The 22,091-nt window shown below is 42.0% G+C and overlaps 1 protein-coding gene across 5 annotated transcripts in view; it reads right to left on the bottom strand.

Moving 5' to 3' along the window:
- Nucleotides 1-21,520, bottom strand: part of FSHR (follicle stimulating hormone receptor) — a 193,656-nt gene extending 172,136 nt beyond the window's left edge. For 4 of the 5 annotated variants that reach the window (XM_027965759.2, XM_042245220.2, XM_042245219.2 and 1 more), the window contains exon 1: nucleotides 21,249-21,475. In XM_027965759.2, coding sequence (XP_027821560.1) covers nucleotides 21,249-21,400 — 152 coding nt within the window. In that variant the 5' untranslated portion in view covers nucleotides 21,401-21,475. 5 annotated transcript variants of the gene reach the window in all.
- Between the last annotated feature and the right edge of the window lie 571 nt (nucleotides 21,521-22,091).

Here is a 22,091-nt window from a genome sequence, read left to right as displayed (position 1 = left end):
CCTACAACAGCTTTCTGTTGCCTGTTCAATTAAATTGAGGATCTTCTGGCTCACTTTCAAAGTCCCTCCTGGAGAAGAGATCTCACATCTGCTGAGGATCAAGGTCCAAAATCTCGGGTTCCATTCTTGGTTTTGCCAGGTTCTGGCTCTGAGTCTTTGTGAAGGCTGCTTCACACCTCTGGAATCTCATCTTTGATATTTATAACATGAAGGAGGTAGACAAAGTTGGTGGTCCAGAGGAAATTGCAGAGTCCAGAAAATCTCCCCTGTGTGTCAAACGGGGATGGTACAAGAACATTTTCTGGAATCTTTGCAAGAAAAGGAGTAGGTATTCATAAACTGGAAAGATGGAATGGTGGAAGGGAAAGGACAATATACTGATATCCACAGACTCCAACGGTGTGGTAACTTTCATTCACAGCTTCTCAAGGCCTGAGACTGAAGCTGTATATGTATTAGATATTCTGCATGGAAGTTCTAATGTGGTAATTGCAGCTTTTACTTGTAAGGAAAAGAATTAAATCTGTCATCTGAAATAACTTCATACACTGCCTATATATTATAATTTTACCATAAAACTGTCACTTAATAAATAAAATGGAGGATTTAGTAGCTACTCTGGGGTCTATCTGCTTTTGCTCTAAGAACTGTAGTGTTTCTTTCTCCTTATTTCCCCCAGTGTCTCCCTCCCCTCATCTCTCCCTTCCTCCCTTCTTTCCTCCTTTTATCCACGTTTTTATTTGAGATAGAAACATTCAAGACATGAGAAATTTAAGTGACCTACTTACTTGAGTCATATAAACTCTATCTTCTATATTATGTCTGTAAAGTCTCTTTGGAAAGGGCTCATGCCCTCCAAGCAAAGTTCAGATGTCTGGGAGCTCCACCCAGACTTGCTTTCTGGGGCAGGGGTCAGAGATGGAGAGGGGGGATTGGATAGAAACACTGGGACTTTGGCAAGGGGCCAGACAAAGGGAAGGGTATTGATGATAGAATGAGCAGATGCTGCAGCTTTCTGCATGGGAGTGAGGGTCCTCCCTACATCATCACTAAAAAAGAGGGTATTGGGTTTATGTCTGTACCCAGAGGGAACTTGTTCAGCTATTTTATTGTTGTTTAGTTGCTAAGTCATGTCTGACCTGCAACCCCATGGACTGTAGCCTGCCAGGCTCCTCTGTCCATAGAGTGTCCCAAGGAAGAATACTGGAGGGGACTGCCATTTCCTTAGGAGGCATTTTAAAAAAGCTAATCCTGAGGTACAATGTAGTTATTCAGAAGAATTTTCTTTTTAAGTGTAAGTTTCTAGTGTAACATTCTAGGAGCAGTGGACAGGCGTGAGTTTGACCTGGGCAGCATCAGAAAACAAGAATGCAATTTTCGTTAGGGTTATGTCTCTCTCATAATCTTTACTGTGCCTCCCCTCCACCCCTTCACCACCCCAGCCTTCAGCCCAGTTTCTGTTTCTTTCCCTAGTCTGAAAAGACGTTTCCATTTTTTCCAGCTGTTCAGGTTTATAACCTGTAGCCGTCTGTGACACTGTTTTCCTTCACACCCCGTATTTAATTTGTCAGCAGTCTTTATTGTCTGTACCTCCTAAGTGTGCCCAGAATCTGACTGCTTCTCATCGTCTCCACTGTTCACCCTTTCATGTGAATCCTCGTCACCTCTCAAATAAATTATTGTAATAGCCTCTCAACCTGTCTTTCAGCTTCTGTCTTGACATCCTTCAGTGTATTCTTAACATTAATTCTGTTAAAGCTTAAATCAGATCACTCCCTCCCCTGGCTTGCTATCTCACCCTAAACAGAATCCCATGTCCCTACAAGGGTTTACATGCCAATTCCTTACATGCAAATGTCTCTGTGGCCCTCTGACTTTATCTATGCCCTCTGCAGTCATCCACTCAGCCATGCTGACTGTACTTTTCCTTTTACATGCGGATATGTCCCTGTCTCATGGCCTGTTACTTGGCCTCTTCTGGCACAGTCTTCCCCCAGATGTCCATGTGACTCAGTCCTTCACCATCTTCAGTCCTTTACTCGATTGACTGCTTCTCCACAGGGTTTCCTGGCCTGTGTACACACTGCTTCTGATCTTCTAGATCCCTTTCCTTTTTTTTTTTTCTTAGTATCATACATCAACATCTAACATATTATATATCTTATTTTCCATGGTCATTATTAGTCATCTATTGTAGAATATAAGCTCCTTAAGAGCCTATCATCTCTTCTTGTAATCTGTTTTGTTCTCTGCTGTTTATCTCTAGCATATAGAACATTATCCGGTGCATGGGAGGCAATCAGTAAGTATTTTTGAATGAATGAATGAATTGTTGCTCACCAGTTTTGCTTTCTGTTTTCCTTAGTAAATAACATTCAACTACTTGAGTTTTAAGGCTATCCACTGCCTCAAATCTGCAGGGCTCTTGATTTTAAATATTGGACTTAAAAATGGAAAGCCAGGCATGAACACACGCAAACACACACAGAAATGGCCCTAACTCCCTGGTTGTGCCACTCGCTATAATGATGTGGATGAAATGTCAGTTGCTAACAGGCCTAAAGCCTGGGAAACCGCAGATGACTGATGGACTCTGTTGAGTCGTTGTCTATCCTCCTCCTCCCAGGGCAGGGTCTACAGGGCAAGTTGTCAATAAAAAGATACCCGGTCCTTTAGCTTTTTCCTGCTGCCATTTAGTCATGACAGACCTGAAGAAATAGGCTGGCAAAAAATGCAGGACTTTGACTGCACAGGTGCTATTCCTAGCATCACATATGACAAAACTGTCAGGGTCTCTGCATGTGTAGGCTGGGAGGAACGGGGACCGTGTTATGAAGCTGGCTTGACTGTTAAAAAGTTGATTGGCTTAAGTCAGAGTTCATTCTCAGGATCAAGTTTTCCTTCTGTTTAGTGGGGAGGGAAGTGACTTCAGGAATCCTCGTGTTCAGCTCTGTGACTTTATAAGAGAGTAAACTGAGGCCCTGACATTTTAGATGATTTCCTAGGTTGAATAATGAGGTGCTCTTGGGACTAGACCCAGATTCTCCTCAGTGTTGATCCTGGGATCATCCCGTGACTGTTTGGCCTCCTTGCCCTGTAATACACCTCTCAAGAGGTGGAATGCAAGGGTTTCAGGGATGGCCTGTAGGCCTGCCCCACAGGGAGGCATCCACGTCTTCTCCCTGCTTCCTAAACTCATGAGAGAGAAAGATTGTCAGCTTCTGTCAAGGTGGCAGAAAAAGGGTGAGTAGCTAAGGGGAGGTTTGGGCAAACTCATGGAAGGAAAGGCTCACGCTTTGAAGAACTCAGATCTTCAGAACTAGAATAGTCAGTAGTTAGAATCAAGTGTGTGGTTCTGCTTCGACAGGATGATTTAAACACCTATTTGTTTAGATACCTATGTACAGGGTTCAGTGGAGGCGCTCAGTCATGCCTTGCTGATGGGAGCAGAAGATCCATCAGCAGATAGGCCTTTGGGTGCAGGCAGGGCAGGGAGACACCTCCAGGTCAGGACTCCTGGTCATTCTGGGAGAATGAATATGGTGTCCAGCACTGACTAGGGCTGCCATGTTCCAAGACAAATGTTATTTGAATGTTTAACACATTATGAGTCTATGTTTTTGATTGTAAAGGATAGGTAAATATAAACATGAGAGATGATGTATTATTTTTAAAAAACCTTTATTTTATGACATTCCTGGGTATTAGAACCCTGACATACCCACAAGGCTCTGTACAATGTGATTGGGTAGATCCTACCAGGGTCAAACTTCAGGAAGTTCAGTAATGTGAAATCTGTATGTCTTAAAATGTTTAAGTTTAGGAGATTAGAACTGGTTTATAATTGCAAGTCTTTAAGAGGGGAATAATTCTTTCTTTCTTTCTTTTTTTTTTTTCTTCTTGTTTTGTTTCTTCTTTGCCTTACACTGCTGTCATTTTCCTTTCTTAAAACCTTTATTTAAGCTGTGTTATAAACTCTTTTTCTCCCCTGTCCATGATGTCTTGAAATGGTTAACAGCAGTGTCTTGGGGCCTTTCTTCCTGAGTCCCTATCCTGGATGTGCCACTTGGGCAAATGACTTAATTGCTTAATGCCTAGTTGCTTTATCTGAAAGTGTGGATAACAGTAGAGCCTGCCCCAAAGCGTTGCTATGAGGACTAAAAAAGATTATGATATAGTGAGACACTGAGAGCCATGCCTGACATCCTACATACACATAAGCCTAGTTATTTGTTTTTATTGTTATTATGTCTGGAGTCTTTGCTCTCATTTTTGCTATCTGTCCTTGGAATATCATTTAACCTCTGATCCTCAGCAGCCAGGAGGGCTCAGACTCCCTGATTATTCCAAATAGCTGGCCTTGAGCAGCTAGTGAATGGTATACACTGACCTTCCTTCTGCTTTCTTGATAGCTACTCTGTCAGTGCAGAGAAGCCCAATTCATTTCAATCTAGTCCAATCCAATTCAATTTAACTCATCAGTTTAACTTAGCGAAAGTCATTCATTTCATTTATTCAGAAATATCTCTTGAGGTCTAAGACATGCTTGATACTTTCCAGACCTAAGACAGCTAGAAATGAGGCAAGGGAATCCCTGGTTTTGAGAATCTTACAAATATAAAGGCTTCAGTAGCTTCACATCTTTCTAAGTGGAAAGAAAATGAGACAGACTCTATTCCCTAGGGGTTTAAAGGAGTTTTCCTTTAAACAATCTTGAGGGGAAGCAACATGGAGTCAGTCGCTAGGAAATGCAATTCTAATATCTAAGTGGTTCTAATTATTCCCTCCTCAAGGCAGGCGGTTCCTAAGGGCTGGCAAATCTTCCCTGGAGGCTGCAGTAGACAAGCTATTCAACTTTGGTGGAAGCAAGATGTGGCTGTTGCAGGGTTCAGACAACAGCAAAATAAACAAAGCCCCAATTATGATTTGAGGGAGGTAGACCAAGCTTTTCTATTTAGTCAAAAGGAGTTGATTTCCCCTGGAGTGTCGCTTACACCATAATGATTACTGGAAGGGAGACAGCTTAACAGAGTGATGTGAAAACAAAAGGAGTTGGGCTACCTGTTGGTCAAGTCAGCTGATCTTGACTGCTCGCCTTCAAGGCAGAGTTAGAAAAATACAATAAGAAAACTGAATGTAATAAAAACCCAGGACAGTTTTGGAAATTGTATGCTCTCTAGCAATTTTGTGTGAATTTTTATACAAGCATTGTTTTTTATGAGTTATATAAAATGTTATGAAAATAGAAAAAAAAAGAAAAATACAAGAGATGGGGAGGCGGACTATTTGGAAGATTTTCTTGATATTTGTTTTATGCTCAGTAATTTATTCCCCCCCCCCCCCTTCTGTTTTGAAAAGCAAAGTGGGCTGGGGATCAACAAACAAAACAGCTAATTTCAGGTTGTTGTTGGTTTTAATCACTTAGTAGTGTCTGACTCTTTGCAACCCCAAGGACTGTAGCCCTCCAGGCTCCTCTGTCCATTCTAGGAAAAGTTATCTAGACCTAATTGGGGTCTATTTGCTTACTGTGTGAAAGAGTCCAATGTTTAAGTTTCTCTGAAGGAATTATTAATTTTAGAAACATAGTTTTAGATCCAAAGATCCCCTGTGACCTCAGCTTGTCCCTACTCCAGCCAACTGAAACAATTGAATAAAAACTGATTCTATTTGGAAAGACTTCTAATGACTTAAGTAATTTGTATTTCTTTACTGCAAAATAAGGTGAAGTCGCTCAGTCATGTCTGACTCTTTGCGGCCCCGTGGACTGTAGCCTACCAGGCTCTTCCATCCATGGGATTCTCCAGGCAAGAATACTGGGTTGCCATTTCCTTCTCCAGGGGATCTTCCTTCCCAAGGATCGACCCAGGGATCGAACCCAGATTTTTAAAACCATTGAGTACACTTCGCTAAGTTTCTCTGAACCATGCCTTGGCTCTTTCTACCCAAATCTCCACTATCTATTAAAACAGAACTTCTTTTCTCCCCCTACTAGATTTTTGAATTTGGAGATTTGGAATGGAAATGCTCCAGTTTCCCCTACTCTCACCCAAGTGCTGTGCTTGGCGCATTTTTGAAAAAGGAAATTGATAATTCAGAAACAATACTATATCCTTCAGGAGAAAAAGCTTTTTCTTTGATTTACTGCTGTTGGATTAGCTCTGCAGATGTTCTTTCTACCTACTAAGAATCTTCCCTCACTGTTGCATATTTAAATCTTTTCTTGATGTCCAGTGCATGCCTGACCTCTTCAAGGAAGTGGCCTTATTTGTTTATTTCAAGCACAGGTACCTCTCCCTTCAAGGAATTTCTACAGTAGTTACATTTTGTCTTGTGTTTCCTGTCCTTATCATGTTATCACATGATCAGTTGAAAAGCCTTGCTCACTTTTTCTGTGTGTGTGTGTGTGTGTGTGTGTGTGTCTACTTCCTTCAGATCTATGAAGAGAGTCTATCTGTCAGGGCTGCAGGGTTGACTCTCATATCCCAGCAAATGGCTGTACGCACAGTAAGTGTTCAATAAAGATGTGATGCCAGGAGCAGCAGGTCGTGGGTGATGTACTGCTTTGTTTAGGGTCTCAATGATTTGTTTTCAGGTAAGATGCTGAACTCAGGATTTTGATATACTTTTGGCTTGTTTGCCATTTGATACAACTGCATGCTTCTTGTTGCTGAAATTACTTTTGTCAAATGGTCAGGACTGTCAATACACAGGGAGAAAGTCATTTTGTCTCTAGCCTGCTCAGGAGAAAAAAAAAAATCTGTTTTTCTCTTTTGATCTAACAAACCAAAGCAACTCTGGAAAGCATCCTTTCAGTTGTAATTCCATTTCTACCTGTTTTGCTCACCATATCACAATGTTTAAGAAACTCTTATGGCTGTCAAGAAGAACAATTAGTGGCCTTATTTGGTGGATGATAGAACCATTACTATTCACCAGACCAACTTTAGGACAGGTGTACTAAATTATTTAAAGCTAATAATGCACATGAAAGACATTAAAGTTAAAAATGGGATGAAAAACTTCAGGGTGAAAACATCCATTTCCTCCTGGCATGCCCAACTATTCTCCTTTGTTCAAGGGCACACTGAGAACTTCAGAGACGATAATCCTGGGTACCTCACTGCTTTTCTGCTTTTGGCCACAACCTGCTCCCGCTTTGCATTGCTTGATCAAGAACGTAGAGGGGCGGGACTTTCCTGGTGGTCCAGTGGCTAAGTCTCTGTGCTCCCAATACAGTCTCTAGTCAGGGAACTAGATCCCACATGTCACAATCAGAAGTTTGCATGCCACAAACTAGATTTCCCTCATGCCACAAGACCCAGCGCAGCAAAATATATGTATATATAGGATCTTAGCTCCCTGGCCAGGGATGGAAGCCACACCCCTTGCATTGGATGGCAAAGTCTTAACCACTGGGGAAGTCCCTAATACATACATATATATACATACATATCTATTAGGGACTGGTCAGGGAGCTAAGATTCTACATGCCTCATGGCCAGAAAAAAAAAAACAGAAAACAGAAGAAATTTTGTAACAAATTAAATAAAGACATCTATTCAAGAATATCTGTGAAAATCCAGTTAAAAAAAGGCAAGAGTGTGTTACTTAAATCAAAAGTACTGCCTCCCTTGCCCCTCCCACTTCGGAGAAGAGGAGATGCTGGTACTTCAGAGTGCTACAGTCAAGAACACGGGGTACCGCTCCTCCCAGCTTCGAGGTGGAGGGCTTTCTTCCAGGAGAAGCAGGACTTCAGCTTTTCTTACTTTGCCTCCAGTGGCCTGTTGCTGAGGCTGAATGCTAGGCAGGTGTGGTTGGGAAGTGGGGCTCCTTCCTTCATACCAAGGCACACTTGTGCATCAGAGGCTGTCTTGGAAAGGCCTCCTGGGAATGCTAGGAATCCAAATCTCTTGCTAGGGCTCATGAGGTGGTGGTTCCAAGTCAAGCTTGATTGGTTGCTGCCCTGACTTCCTTCAAGTGTTTAACTCCTGGAATGAGGGTCTCAGAAGTTGACCTTTGAATCCACTCCTGGCTCCAGAGCCCTGGCTGCGATTTTGCATAAAGTGAAAAGCAGACTGTGAAACACATATCTGGTATTTTCTTCCCAAAGAACTGACTTTATTTGCAACAGAGGGTGGAGAAGTTTAAGCCTGAGAGCTCTCTCAAGAACAGTAAAGCTAGGGTAAAGGCAGTTGGGATATTCATGGATCTAATAGACATATAATGTAGGACAATTAGTCTGCAGGGGAGAACCAGGGGAAATGAAACAGCTGGAAGGAGCGCCCTGGGGTCAGAATGAATATGTCAGAATGAATATCAAAACATTAATTCCATCAATGATTTATTTGAAGGAGCCACAATTTGATTGAATTAGTTTATAAAGGAATTTATGCCCCAGGGAATTTTTGAAAACAGTAGCATAGTCTGACTGCAAGTAGTAAAGTTTAATATCTGGGTGTGGTCAGGGAAAGAATAGATGACAGCCCTGCTAATACCTTGTCTTCCCAGGGTGACCATGGGCATCTTCAAAGTTGTGCCTTCCTGAGAATCAACATCAAAGGCTTTCAACAAAATTAGCTAGTAGCCACTAAACAGCAAACTAACCAATAACGCTCGTAAGTCATGGAAGTGAAACCAGTACCCAGAATGCTACAATAGATTGTCTGAAATGTTCCCGGGGGAGGGGAGGCGGTGGGGAGTGGAAAGATAAAAGAGTAAAAAATTATTTGAAAAAATAACGGCTGAAAATCTTCTAGATTTACTGAAAGCATCTAGTAAGCTCAATATTATTAGAGTAGAATATTCACAAAGAGACCCATAAACAGACACATTGTAGTAAGAACACTGAAAATCAAAGACAAGGAGAAAATCTTGAAAGCAAGAGAAAAATGACTCATTACTTACAAAGACCCCTCAATAAGGTTAACAACTCACGTCTTGTCAGAAACAATGGAGACCAGAGGTGGTACTGGGATAACATGTCCACACGAAACCTTACACATAAATGTTTAAAGCAAACATAATTAATAGTCAAAAAGTGAATAATCCAATGTCCATCAACAGATGACTGGGTAAACAAAATGTGGTTTACCTATACAAAGAAATATTTTTTGACTATGATAAGATTTTTGATACATTGAATAAACCTTTGAAAATATGTGAAATGAAAGAAGTTAGTCACAAAGATCTTATATAATTCCATTTATATGAAAGTTTAGAAAAATCTGTAAAGACGGTAGATTAGTGGTTTCTTAGGTCTGGGTGTAGCAAAGGTAGGCAGAGGAGTGACAGTTAAAGAGTTGGGTGATAAAAATGTTTTAAAATTGATTATGAAGATGGTTGAACATATCTGTGAATATACGAAATACCATTGAAATGCAAACTTTGAGTAGATTGTATACTGTGTGTTATGTCTCCAGAAAGCTGTTTTGGAAAAGCAAGCAAAGGTAAAAAGAAAATCATGGTGGAATTCTGATGTTTATACTTCCTTGAATGTGAGGGAAAAGAAGTGAATGTGCTGGGCGGTTATCTGTTCTCTGTAGGAGTAGAGAGGAATGTTTTATCACTAAGCCTGACAAAGAAGCTTGGAAATTGAGGACTAAGACAAACCATTTTACTGAGCTTCATTTCTCATACCTAAAACAAGTAAGGGGAAGGAGGAAGTATATGCTCTCTTAAATTCATCTAGCAAAAAATCTCTGATTTTGGATTTCCCTGACGGTCCAGTGTTTACGACCTTATTACCCAACTTCTGATTATGTTGCAGCTTATCACTGAAAATGCCCAGTGACATCTACTTTTCAGTCCTCCTCCTATGTTTTCGTGATCCCACACATTCATTTTCTGTCTCTGCCCTCCTTATTGATTAGCTACTGAGGAACCAACCCTGCTGAGTGCAGGCCAGGGGTTCAATCCTAGCCCTCAGAGAGTTTTTCTGTTTTTAAGTGGCAAGATATTACATACGCTGGGTATTATAGATGACTCCAGCATTGTATGTACTCCGTTTGGATTGTTTTTCTTTAGGGATTGAGTTCAGAGGACTAGGGGGTCTTCTCTCTCTCTTTTTTCATGGTTAATACAAAGATCGGACATTGTCTAATCAGGTATATCAGGAATTTCAATTTCAGTTCTGACATTCAGCATTGATTGATTCCATTTATCTTATTTCCTAAAATGGGAACAGTAATAGCTACAGTGCTATTGGGTGAGATAGTATAAGAGGCACGCAGCATGATGATAGAGTAGAATTAATAGGTATCTGTTACATTCAGTCTCTCCTTGTAGTTCTCATTTGTCGAAGGGGCCTTTCATTTATTCATTTAATCCGTGAAGGTATTGAGCATCTGCTGTGTACTAGGAGCTATTCTTCACATGAGAATCCTTGTTACCATGAAGCATTAGTTCTGATTTCTAGTCGAGGGGCGACAAATGGATAAAAACATTCACATTACAGTGAATTTATGGAGGAAAGAGATTATCTACTGCAGTAGTTGGGGTGCTACTATAGTGGGGCGGTCAAGGACGCCCTCTCCAAGGGGTTGGCATTTGGGGAGAGACTGAAGCGGAGAGAGAAAAACATTCTAGAGGGAAAGAAAAGCAAGGGAAAGTTTTCAGGTAGGTACGAGTCTGGTGTGTTTGGAGAGCAGAAAAAGGTCCAGAGCACAGTGGCGATGGGCAAGCGATACATGGCGTGCACTATGCCCGTGGGAAGGCTGGCAGGGTCAGATCACAGAGTATCTTGTAGCCATGACAAGGCATGTAAGCACCTCAAGGGAAGAGACTGGGTTTGTTTTGCTCACTGCTGGACCTCTGACACCTAGAGCGGTGCCTGTTATAATAGATAGTCAGGAAACGTGGATTGAAAAATGTTTATTCTGAGTGAAATTCTGAGTAATTGTATGCCATCTTCTCTTTCAAAGCTTTTCTAGCTGCTGTGTGGGAATGGATTTAAGTGGAACTAGGGGGCAGAAACGCTGGGGCTATTGTACTAGCCCAGGTGAGAGAAGATGGTGGTTTGAGCTGAGGTGGTGGTAAGGAAGGTGAGAAGTGAAGATGTTTGAGCTGTATTTTGGGGGCTAATCCCCAGCACTTGGATTAGATTTACGGCAAGAAGTTGGTGATCTGGGCATTAACGCAGATGATGAAGCCTGGGAGAGAAGATTCTGAGAGGTTAAGGGGAGGGCGATTAAGTGGACTATTTTCTGCTTGCTGGTTTTGAGGTGCTGGCAAGAGATTCAGTGAGATGTCAAGGTTTCAGCTGGGTATTTCTTGTCTGGGGCTCAATGAAGAGGTCAGAGATGACACATGAATTTTGAATATAGCTAGTATTTAAAGCCATGGGGCTGATGAGATCACTGTAGAGAGAATACAAATTCATGAGGAAGAGGGTCTGGAGGAGCCTGGGGCACTTCATCACTTAGAGACTTGGTAACAGAGGTCAAGGTCTGGTGTGAGATGTAAGAGGAAAACTAGTGTGATGTCGCAGAAGCTGGCGGTCAAGGGGGGAAAGTGTTTCAAGCAGGAGGATGGTTACCTGTGGTCATCTAAAATTCGGGTTTTTATTTGAAGAATAATATGACTACTAAGTAAAACATACCAAAAATAGAGTTTATCAGTACCTGTGACAAGATAATTTTTAATGCAACAGTGGGCACTGAGTGGATTGAATAATGAATGGGGATTCCAGAGAAGAGAAGGCAGAATAAACAAACAACTGACTAACTATTGGTTTCCTCTTGAAACACCACTGAGAAGACAAGAAGGGGACTTGTTTTCTTTCTTTTAAAGCCGTAAGGCAGAGGAACAAGAGCAACGAGATTTTGTAAAGACCATGGAGGAATGTGGATCTGGTGCTACTACAACCAGCATCTCTTGGAGGCAATTGGAAATGTGGAAGCTCAGACTCCTCCCCAAACTTACTGAGTCGGAATCTGCATTTTCCCAGTACATTCCTCTGATTGGCTTGCATATTTAAAGTTGGAGAAGTCCTGACTTGGAAGACTCTAAAATGAAATTCCAAGCCAGTGAGATTTATGCCACGTGATCCCCCAAAACACTCAGGAACTGGAGGCACTGGTGTTCCCAGAAGCAGGACTGGAGGGTGAAGAGGATTGAGATGGCCAAAATAAAGAGGGCTGGTAGAAAAGTTGTTTAAAAAGCAGCCATACTACCCACCTGGAGCAGTCAGGCCAGTGTTCCCGCATAGCTGAGCAAAAACACCAGGCTTATTTGTTTGTTTGGCTGTACTGGGCCTTTGTGCTGCACACAGGCTTTCTCTAGCCGCCGTGCACAGGCTTCTCATTTATTGCGGAACTACGGCTCTAGGTGTGTGGGTTTCAGTAGTCATGGCTTGTGGGCTCTAGAGTGCGGATCTGGTAGTTGTGGCACAGAGTAGTTGCTTAGCGGCATGTGGGATCTTCCGACTAGGGATGGAACCTGTGTCCCCTGCATTGGCAGGCAGATTCTTAACCACTGGCCCACCAGGGGAACCCCGGGTTTATTCTTTAAAGGGAGCAGACAACGTCTGAACTGGAGACACCAGGGACCACTTACGGGTGCTGGTTGCTGAGACCTCCGGTCCTCTTCTCTAGCCACCAGAGTGCTGGCAGGTAGGGCTTCACCCTCCAGGTAGGGGCTTGGAAGAATTTTCTCCAGGGGTTTCGCCCAGTCCAAGAGGCAAGATCGGCACAGTGATCCCCCAGTTCAGTGGCCCAGCCCCTTCCTTTATTTATACTGCTGTGGTGGTGGTTTTGCTTCTTCTTACCCTATAGCTCTGCTTTCAGAGCTACTTTGTAATTTTCCTATCTGGTTGTCATAACTCTTTGTTCTCTTTCCTCTCATCTCTAATATTTGTTTGGGGGAATCAGATGCCATTCTAAGACTCCATGTTCTTATTGAAGGAACTCAGCAGATTTTCACAGCCAGGGACCTGATAAGCAATTTTGCTACTGTGTGCAGGCTTCCAGATGACCTCTTTGCTGGTCACCGTAAATCTCATGTTTGCTTTTCGTTGCCTTTCCAGTTTGTTTTCTAAATTAAAAGAGTGTTTCTAGTATTTTCTGCTGCTCCTCCCAACCCAGTATAGTTACTTACAGAATGTCTATACTCAGTTCAGTTCAGTTCAGTCACTCAGTTGTGTCTGACTCTTTGCAACCGCACGAATCGCAGCACGCCAGGCCTCCCTGTCCATCACCATCTCCCGGATTTCACTCAGACTCCCGTCCATTGAGTCCATGATGCCATCCAGCCATCTCATCCTGGGTCGTCCCCTTCTCCTCCTGCCCCCAATCTCTCCCAGCATCAGGGTCTTTTCCAATGAGTCAACTCTTCACATGAGGTGTCCAAAGTACTGGAGCTTCAGCTTTAGCATCATTCCTTCCAAAGAAATCCCAGGGTTGATCTCCTTCAGAATGGACTGGTTGGATCTCCTTGCAGTCCAAGAGACCCTCAAGAGTCTTCTCCAACGCTACAGTTCAAACGCATCAATTCCTCGGCGCTCAGCCTTCTTCACAGTCCAACTCAAATGTCTACACTACTTACCCATAAAACAAACACCAGTTAGATGAAGGATTCATTCCTTCCTGCCCTGAGCAGAAATTAGCCTTGGTGGGCATATGGCAGTGGCAAGGGTTTAAGTCTGACTCTCTATATTTGCTGTGATCTGATGATGGCTAGTGATCATTCTTTTGTTTTCAATTCATTTTCTTATTCTAAACACAGCCATACAAAGTAGTCTGGAATTTAGAAGGAAGAGAAATTGCTCAGAAATTTAAGAACATTCAAGAATTCCTTGTTTGTGTCCCATGTATGCCAAAGTAGACATTTTTAAGGTGTGTCACTTTCAGAAGAGACATCTGGTCTTTGTGAACTCGGTGTGGTTACCAGATTTCATAGATGACATTCAGCTGCTTTGAAGGGAAGCTGTCATACACAGTCCATTGACATGTAAGCTCCTTTTACCTATTCTCTCCCAGTGTCTACTTAGTAATATTCAGGAACACAAGGAGTTTTGGGGGAAAAATTATGAGTTTAGGAAAGAAAACAATGCAGCCTAAGCTTCCACTTTTGATGCTGTTTTCCATCTTCTGTACCATTCTCCTCCAGCCCAGCTCAAAGCATCCAGACCCTTGTATTTGCCCAATGTGAAAATTTCTGAAAGTGAAAGTTGCTCAGTCATGTCTGACTCTGCTGCCTCATGGACTGTAGCCTGCCAGGCTTCTCCATCCACAGGATTTTCCAGGCAAGAGTACTGGAGTGGGTTGCGATTTCCTTCTCTAGGGGATCTTCCCGATCCAGGGATTGAACCTAGGTCTCCCTCACTGCAGGGAGACTCTTTACCATCTGAACCACCAGGGAAGCCCAAGAATACTGGAGGGGGTAGCCTATGGCTTCTCTAGGGGAATTTTCCTGACCCAGGAATCAAACCGTGGTCTCCTGCATTGCAGTCAGATTCTTTGCCAGCTGAGCTACCAGGGAATCCTAGTCAAACTTAAATATTTAAACATCTGCTGGTTAAGCCTTATCATGAATTTGCTGGTGTTCATTTATCATTCTATTTTACTTGAGGCCTGTGTTTTCCTTGTAAAATAAAGCAAGGATCTTCTGACCTTTTACAAAAAAAAGTGTGTTCTGGAAGTGGCCCTGCACAGCTCCTTAAATCCACCCTAGCTGGTCAAAAGAGCAAAGTTAGACAGGACAGCCAGATGCTTGTTAAATGTAAAAAGGCAGGCATCTCCTCATTGGCTTTCACTCAGCATCTGTTTCTTCCAGCTCCCACAGTCTGTGATTTCAGATTGCACAAGGCAACTTGCAATTAATTGTCAAATGGGTAGTTTAGACAATGACCATTCTGGGTTCCAAGGGGATTTTTGTTGTTGTGGGTAAAATTGAGGAAAAGCATGATTGTTGTTACTGTTGGACTCTCTTCTCTTTTAGCAACTCCATGAGAGCAGCCCCGTGCCTCCCCTTTTGATCCTCTTCTCCCGGGTGCCCAGCGTAGTGCTCTGCACAAATATAATCAATAAATATTTGATGTTGAAAGAAACCTCATGAAAAATGAGCCTTTTTGCTTGGTCTCCAAAGCTGAATATATTAAAGTAGAAGAATTCATTTCAGGTTGGAGAAAATAATATTATTTAGGTAGGGGAATATAAGGTATGTTTGAGAGCTGGGAATTAGGAAATAGTCCACAGAAAAAGTGTTGAGAGGATGGAAGATATGAGGGGAAGACAGGAGAGTTAATTTGAGGATAAAATATGGAGGAGCTTAATGTCAAACTTAAGACTTTGAACTTTTGTCCTGAATCTGGACATTCGTGCCTATAGGGAATTAAACCAAGCCAGGACTCAGAGCAGAGGGCTGGGCGGGGAGAAAGCCGAAGGTGCAAGGGGCTGATTCACAAGCTATTACCCTGAGATGAAGAGAAAGCACAAGGGAAGGCCCCTCTGTCTTCCAGGGATGTGATCCTATCTCCTGAACAAAATTTGCTAGACTTTCTTTGAAGGGACAAGCAATTTTAAATTGGAACCACTCCTGAATTCTAATGCTCAAGGCTCTGGCCCTTTCTCTTCCATGCCCTTCTATTCTAGGATGATTTCCAGTCAGCCTTTGTTTATCTAGTTACAAAGTCATCATTGGAGCTGGGATCCCTCAAAAATTCTTTGTTTAAAACCCCTCACCAAACTGAAAACAGTCAGAGACAGGTATCTATGGGGAGGTTTTCCACATTGCATTTGTAAATAACAGACATTCGCAGAACTATTAAGCCTAAGAACCACACTCTTCAAAATCCCACAACTGAAATCACAGAAATTTAGGAATTAACAATTATACGTGTTGGACTCTGCAGGTCTAGAAGAAACCTATTGGTTTGGGGAAGTTTGGTACCTGAAGATATTTGTAAAAATCAAAGCATTTTAGAATTGAAAGAAATCTCAGCACTAATTTATTTCTGCCCTTCACCAATTTACTGATGAATTTTCTCTCCCATATCCTCAACTGATCTATTTCACTGAAATAGCTGAACTCTTAGGGTCCCTATTTCTTAAAGATTTTCATCAGTCTTAGCATTACTGAGATACAAAAATTGGCTTATGCTGTACATTTTCTAGTGTTTGTGATACAGGATTCCATGATGGCTGTGTGTTGGCTCTTGCTGAAAAAGGTCTGGGAGAGGGTATGAAAGAGAGTGGACACTAGCCACTCCTGAGACTAAAAATATAATTGAGTTCCAGTGTATGGCACAGGTTTGGTTGCTTTACTCAAAAAAATTTTTTTTTGCACATCCCTTGAAGACTTTCAGGTCCTCATGAAAGAAAAAGGTTATGGTGTGTTCATGTCAGAGACATAAAACACGCTCAAGATACTTCAGGAAGAGGTCAGATTAAGAAGAAACATCCATATCTCATTATAATCAGATCTTAAGCAATTAAAAATAATTACTCTCTTTGCTAGGTGACCTTATGGGATATAAAAGTTAGCATCTAGTCTAAATAAAGCTAAATTGGAGATCTTAAATCTAACAGCTCAAAAAAAAAAGAAAAAAGAAAAGGTAGTCCAATAAACCACTGGATAACCCAATTAGTGGTTTTGGAGAAGGATAATCAAACATTAAATGAATTTCCCACTTGCTGCCAAGATTTTCTGCTTCTGAAGCTTAGGCTTGTTTGGTAGAGGACTTGGGCAAGGAAGGACAGCACTGACCTTTAGGTAAACAAGGAGATGTTATCATCATCAAGAAGTGCAGCTCTATGCCGTCAAACCCTTACTCTTCAACAGCTGATAATGACTCTGCAAATTACAGCTGTTAGCCAATTCTCAGAGTAGAGTTCATCTGTTACTTTAAAGAATTTTTTCCTCTGCAATATAATTTTTACTTTTTCCCTTTGAAGATACTGCATTCTATAGCTGCTCTTTTTTCTGATTCTCATGCAGGAAATATAAACCTTCCTTACCCCAGCCTGATTAAATTCTAAATGTTGGACGTTGACATATCATTTCTCACTAAAGAAGGTACAGGATTTGGTTTTGAGAGGAAAGATTATGTATGCATTAGCATGAAATCTGTGATGTTTGTTTCTTTCAAAGAAATATCTAAACAAGGCAGTGGCAGTCTTCAGATAGATGAACCCAGAGCAGTCTGCACAGTGGGGTGTTTGGTTCTGACATCTGGACAGACTACAATCATCAAAGCACATATGGGAAACACAGGAAAGCTAACATTCAGGGTTTGGAATCTGACCTCAGTTGGCAAAAACTGTATTTCTTTGAACACTTTTACCCAGTTTAAAGTGATTTTGTTTAAGGCAATTTCACTCATCCTTTCAATATTCTTGTTAAAAATAGAGAAACAGGTATTATTACTTAAATCAAGAGAATTGAGTGGCATGCCTAAAAGAATATTCAACTTGTAACTTAGTAGACTGTTTCAAGTCTATGTGTTTCTCTTTCTGAATAAATTAATGGATTCCAGAATGATATACAGGCTTTTTCTTTAAAACAAACACATGAAAAAGCAAAGAAAGCAAGGGAACGATCAAATCCTGTACTAGTTCACCACAGGGGGAGCAATAATTATCTTTTATAAGAATCTTTTCTTTGATACTGAGGAGCAGAGCAAATAAACAGCTGTAATTCCCCCTTATTTATTGTGTCATTTATTCTATATGTAAATGAGAGCCCAGAACCTACATTGCATTGAGCCAGGCACAGTGACTACCAAGAACATGTTCACTGCAGTTGAGGAAGTAAGACACATATGAAAAATTAAGGGCAAAGCAAGATTGTAAAATGAACTGCACCAGGGTTCAGATTACATGAAGATGGAATGGTCAGGAGAGTTTTATCAAAGAGGCAAACTTTGAGCCAGCTTATATATAGTAAGCAGTTTGGCTTTCAAGAGACAAAGAAGAGCTTGAAGATTACAGAAGCAAGATGTGTAACAGTCGTGACACCCTGGGACACAAGCTGAGCTTGAGAGCAAGTCTTTTTCAGGCTTGCGGAGCAGATGGCTTCTGTTGGAGCTAGCTGAGAGGTAAAGTCAGAAAGATGAGCCACCAAATGATTTTAAACTGGAGAATCATGGTGGCTGTGGTGCTTTATGGATAAAAATGGAATGATGGTGTTCGGGCTGGTTTGGAAAAGACAGAGATTGATTGCAAGGAGATAAATTAAGACAACTATTTAATCCAGTGTGTAGATAGATGTTCAGATTCCAAACAAAGATAATGGCAATAAAAAAGAGAATTATTGCTTGTAGCCGTATGAAGGGAGTTTATGAAAGTAGTTAGATGTGGGCTTTTGGGAATATGAAACCTACATGATGAGGTGAATTAAACTATCAACATTCAACAAATGAAGAAACCAACAGTGGCTTTACTAGTTTTGTAATCCATTCCTTTCTACATCTCAGAAAGAGAATTAAGATGGCAAAGAGACACAGGAGCTTGCCTTGAAGAGAGGGGTCAACACAGGCAGCCTACAGCATGATCTCATATAGTTCTCCCTGTGCCAAGAATGCCCATCAGTGGACACTTTTCTTCTAGTATTGTGGTCATCTGACCCTGCTAAAGAGAACAATCTGTATCCATAACATCACTGAGACTTAACATTTCAGGTTTTGAATGGGTGTTCACATTCTTAGAAATTCTAACTCCAGGAAGAATAACATAAGATCAAAGCATCCCTTCTAGATTCATTGACTGCCTCTATGTGAAGCTGAGTTTCTAGAGTAAGTCTGAAATCAAAAAAATCCTTTGCCTATCATCAGGAAGAAACCTGTTCCCTGAGTTCTTGGCAAATACTGAAAGCCCAAAGGAACACCATTTCTTATTCAGAGAGGAAGTGCTCCAGCCACTGGGAGGAGAAGGAGATTATTTTTAAATCAGTGGGATACTATAAACTATCTCAGAGCTACAAAAATCTTTACATCAGTTTTTCAAAGCCTTCTCATTTCCATTGATTCATTTGATCACCCTGAATGCCCTCTGTGGTGTTTTTTTCTCTAGTACTTTACAGATGAACAACAATCCCCACCCCCCCACACTTGAGAGGCGTTGTGCTGAATGTTTTAATCCTACATTTAATGCCCATGGCAACTCTGAAAAAGGTACACATTACAATTTCCATTGCACACCCAAAAGCCCACAGGCTGAAGCTAGAAACAGTCATAGTCTGGTTTAGAACACAGGTCTCTTAGATTCTAGAGTCCATACTCTTCCATCCCTGACTTGTGATAAAGAGTTAAAGGCCCACCTGTGAATATTACTTTCGAATTCCCTCTATTCCTGACCCTGCTCAGCAAGTTGAGTACTTTCTCCATGATGCTGTGCTGTCTCAGGCCACCTAAACCCTTTGTTGTTGTTGTTCAGTAGTATCCAACTGTTTGCAACCCCATGGACTGCAGCACTCCAAGCATCCCTATCCTTCACTATCTCCTGGAGTTTGCCTGAAGCCAGAAATGTTTAACTACTCTCAGCTATGGTCTGAATCAGAAGTGGGCATTCCACAGACTATGGCCCACATCTGGTTGCTCTCTGTTTTTCTATACAGAGTGAAAAAAAAAATCTCCCTTCTGGTAAAGAAATGCCAGAAAGCAGACAGCCTAATTTAGCAGGGAGTTTTGAAAAGAGGGTCTCAATCTAAAATTAAGCCTTGTAAAAGGCTGTCTCTTTTAGTAACTGGTTGACACTGCTTGGTCCCTGGGGAAACACTGGAAAAAGAGAAGGACTGGGAGAGGTAGAAATGTGAGTGTGTTGAGTGTGTGCATTGAGGGGCTGTATCTTTTGGTGTTCACAGCCATCCCACCAAGCAGATTGTATTGAACTTCTAGAAATTAGGAACTTGAGGCTGAAAACAAGTTAAGTAATTGTTAAAAGTAGGTTAGGAGCGACTGACTTCTTAGAGGAGCTCAGGTGCATCAGTCTTCTCTTGTGTTTATAATCACCTAACAAAGCAGACATAGGCGCATTCTTCCCTGCAATCAGGAGTAACTGTCTCATTAAGGCAGTGTCGCCAAAACACAGCGTTGGCCACCTATCTTCCCTGCTGCTACCTCTGGGAAGGAATGGAGAACTTGTGATGTCAGGGGAAAAAGGAGCAGGCAGAACCAACTCAGCCTTGTAGCTGTTTGTCCCTGAGTGAAAATCTGAAATGCAGCCCCATCGTGTTTGAGCATAGGTAATGGTAACTGGTAAATGAAAAGATGACCACCTTCTGCCATAAAATAAGATCATGCATAGCTTTGGGGAACCAAGATTAAAGGATGCTTCCAGAATAGCAGCTTCTGTTTAAAATCCTTGGGATAAAACGACTGAGGATATCTATGATCTCCGAGCCAGCTCTCGGATGGGAGGGAGGGGTGGGGAGGTGGGGAGGGATGGTCATTGGACTAGGAAACAGTCCTGCCTTCCTCTTACTTTAAAGCAATAGACATGGGACTTTAAGGGAAAGACAGCGATCTGCGAGTCAAAAGGCCTGATTTCTAGTTTGGCTCTGCCTCTACTCATCGGGAGAGGTTAGGAAATTTTCTACTCTCCAGACCCCAGATTTCTCAACTGCAAAATAAACAGATGGAAGTAGAATAATGTCTAAGATCTTGTCAAGTTGTAAAAGTCTGTCTATTTCCTTTTAGAGTAGGTTAGTAAAAATCTAAATGTGGGAATCACCTTTTCCCAGTGGTATGAAAGATGATCTCCTTCTTTCTGCACCTGCTCTTTTTCTTTCTCCCTTTCTTCACACCCCTTCCCTCTCTTGTGACTCCTTTTCCTCCAGGAAGCAGAGTCTCAGTTCGGGAATTCCTTGTTGGTGCCTCCAGAGCAGCAATGACTCTTGCCTTCTTGAATTCAGTATCCTCAAAAACACCCATTGTGCCTCCCATGTCAATCAAAGCCATCTTTCTGCCTTCAATTCGAGCTCTTCTAAGTTTCTACATTTTCCTTAGCCTTCTCTTAGTTCCACCAAAGAGAGTACAGCACCCAAGAACAAATGTGTCAAAAATACTAAAAAGTTTTCCTTTCACCTTTAGATTCAGGTTTGCATGCTGCCCTTCCCTGACAATTCCAAGACAAACTCTCACTAAGATCCTTAGAGAACCACAGGGCAGGAGTGTTGGGCTGGGGGAGTTTGTTTTACTTAAGCCTTCAGGGCAGAATATTTCAGCCCAACACTTATCAGCTTCATGTGAAAATAATAATAGCACGCAAGGCACAAATACCAGCCACGCTGTTGTTCCCACTGACTCAGATACTTACAGTTCGACCGCATCCCTGGGGAGGTCGGAGGGCATCTCTGTCACCTTGCTGTCCTGGCAGAGGAAGACTCCATTAGAGCAGTGACAGAGTCGATGGTGGCATCCTGAGCCCAAGCTCAGGAATGCGAGCAAGGCCACCAGGAACAAGGCCATGTTTACTTATCCATCCACCTGCTTGCTTCTGCCTCTGCAGAGAAAATCCTGCCCAGATTTCAGAGGCTCCACACTGAGCCCTTTTGAGAAGAGGTCTGCGTTGGGAGCTGGTAGGGTCACGTGACCCGCCCAGGGCCGCTTTCCTTTTTTTTCTTTTTTATCGGTCACTTCCAGACAAATAGCAGAATTTCTGAGTGACAGCAGTGACTTTGGTGGGGGTGGGGTGGGAGAGGTAGAGGGCCTGGCAAGATACGCTGTCCCTTTACCTTTTTTGGTTGGGTTTGCAAATTGAAACTTGATGCATGTCTAGAATAGCTTATATTAAATTCGCTGTAAGACTGTCCCTGTGGGTCACTATTTTTTTTTTTCTCAAAACAGAGTGACACGCTTGACTTTCTCCAAAACAGATGCAATCTGCAGTGTGAAACATCATTAAGAGAGTTCCTCAGTGAAGGTCAGGGACCTGTTTCCAGTCTTGGTGTCAATGTCTTCCTCCAGGCTGCTTGATACAAAACCAGAACTTCTGGATCAAAGTCACTGATTCTCTTTCTTGCTGGAATTAACAACCAAACATGGCGCAGCTCAGAAGACAGGCAGTGGGTTAGTGAGCCCCTGGACAGATGGTAGGGGGCACTTTTAAGAGAGTAGTCTACAGAGATAACTGACTCAGCTGAGTGACCAACAGGTCGGG

The sequence above is a fragment of the Ovis aries genome, chromosome 3 (assembly GCF_016772045.2).
Source record: "Ovis aries strain OAR_USU_Benz2616 breed Rambouillet chromosome 3, ARS-UI_Ramb_v3.0, whole genome shotgun sequence".
In the NCBI taxonomy this organism is placed as follows: Eukaryota; Metazoa; Chordata; class Mammalia; order Artiodactyla; family Bovidae; genus Ovis; species Ovis aries.
This window is presented reverse-complemented; position numbering and strand designations above follow the sequence as displayed.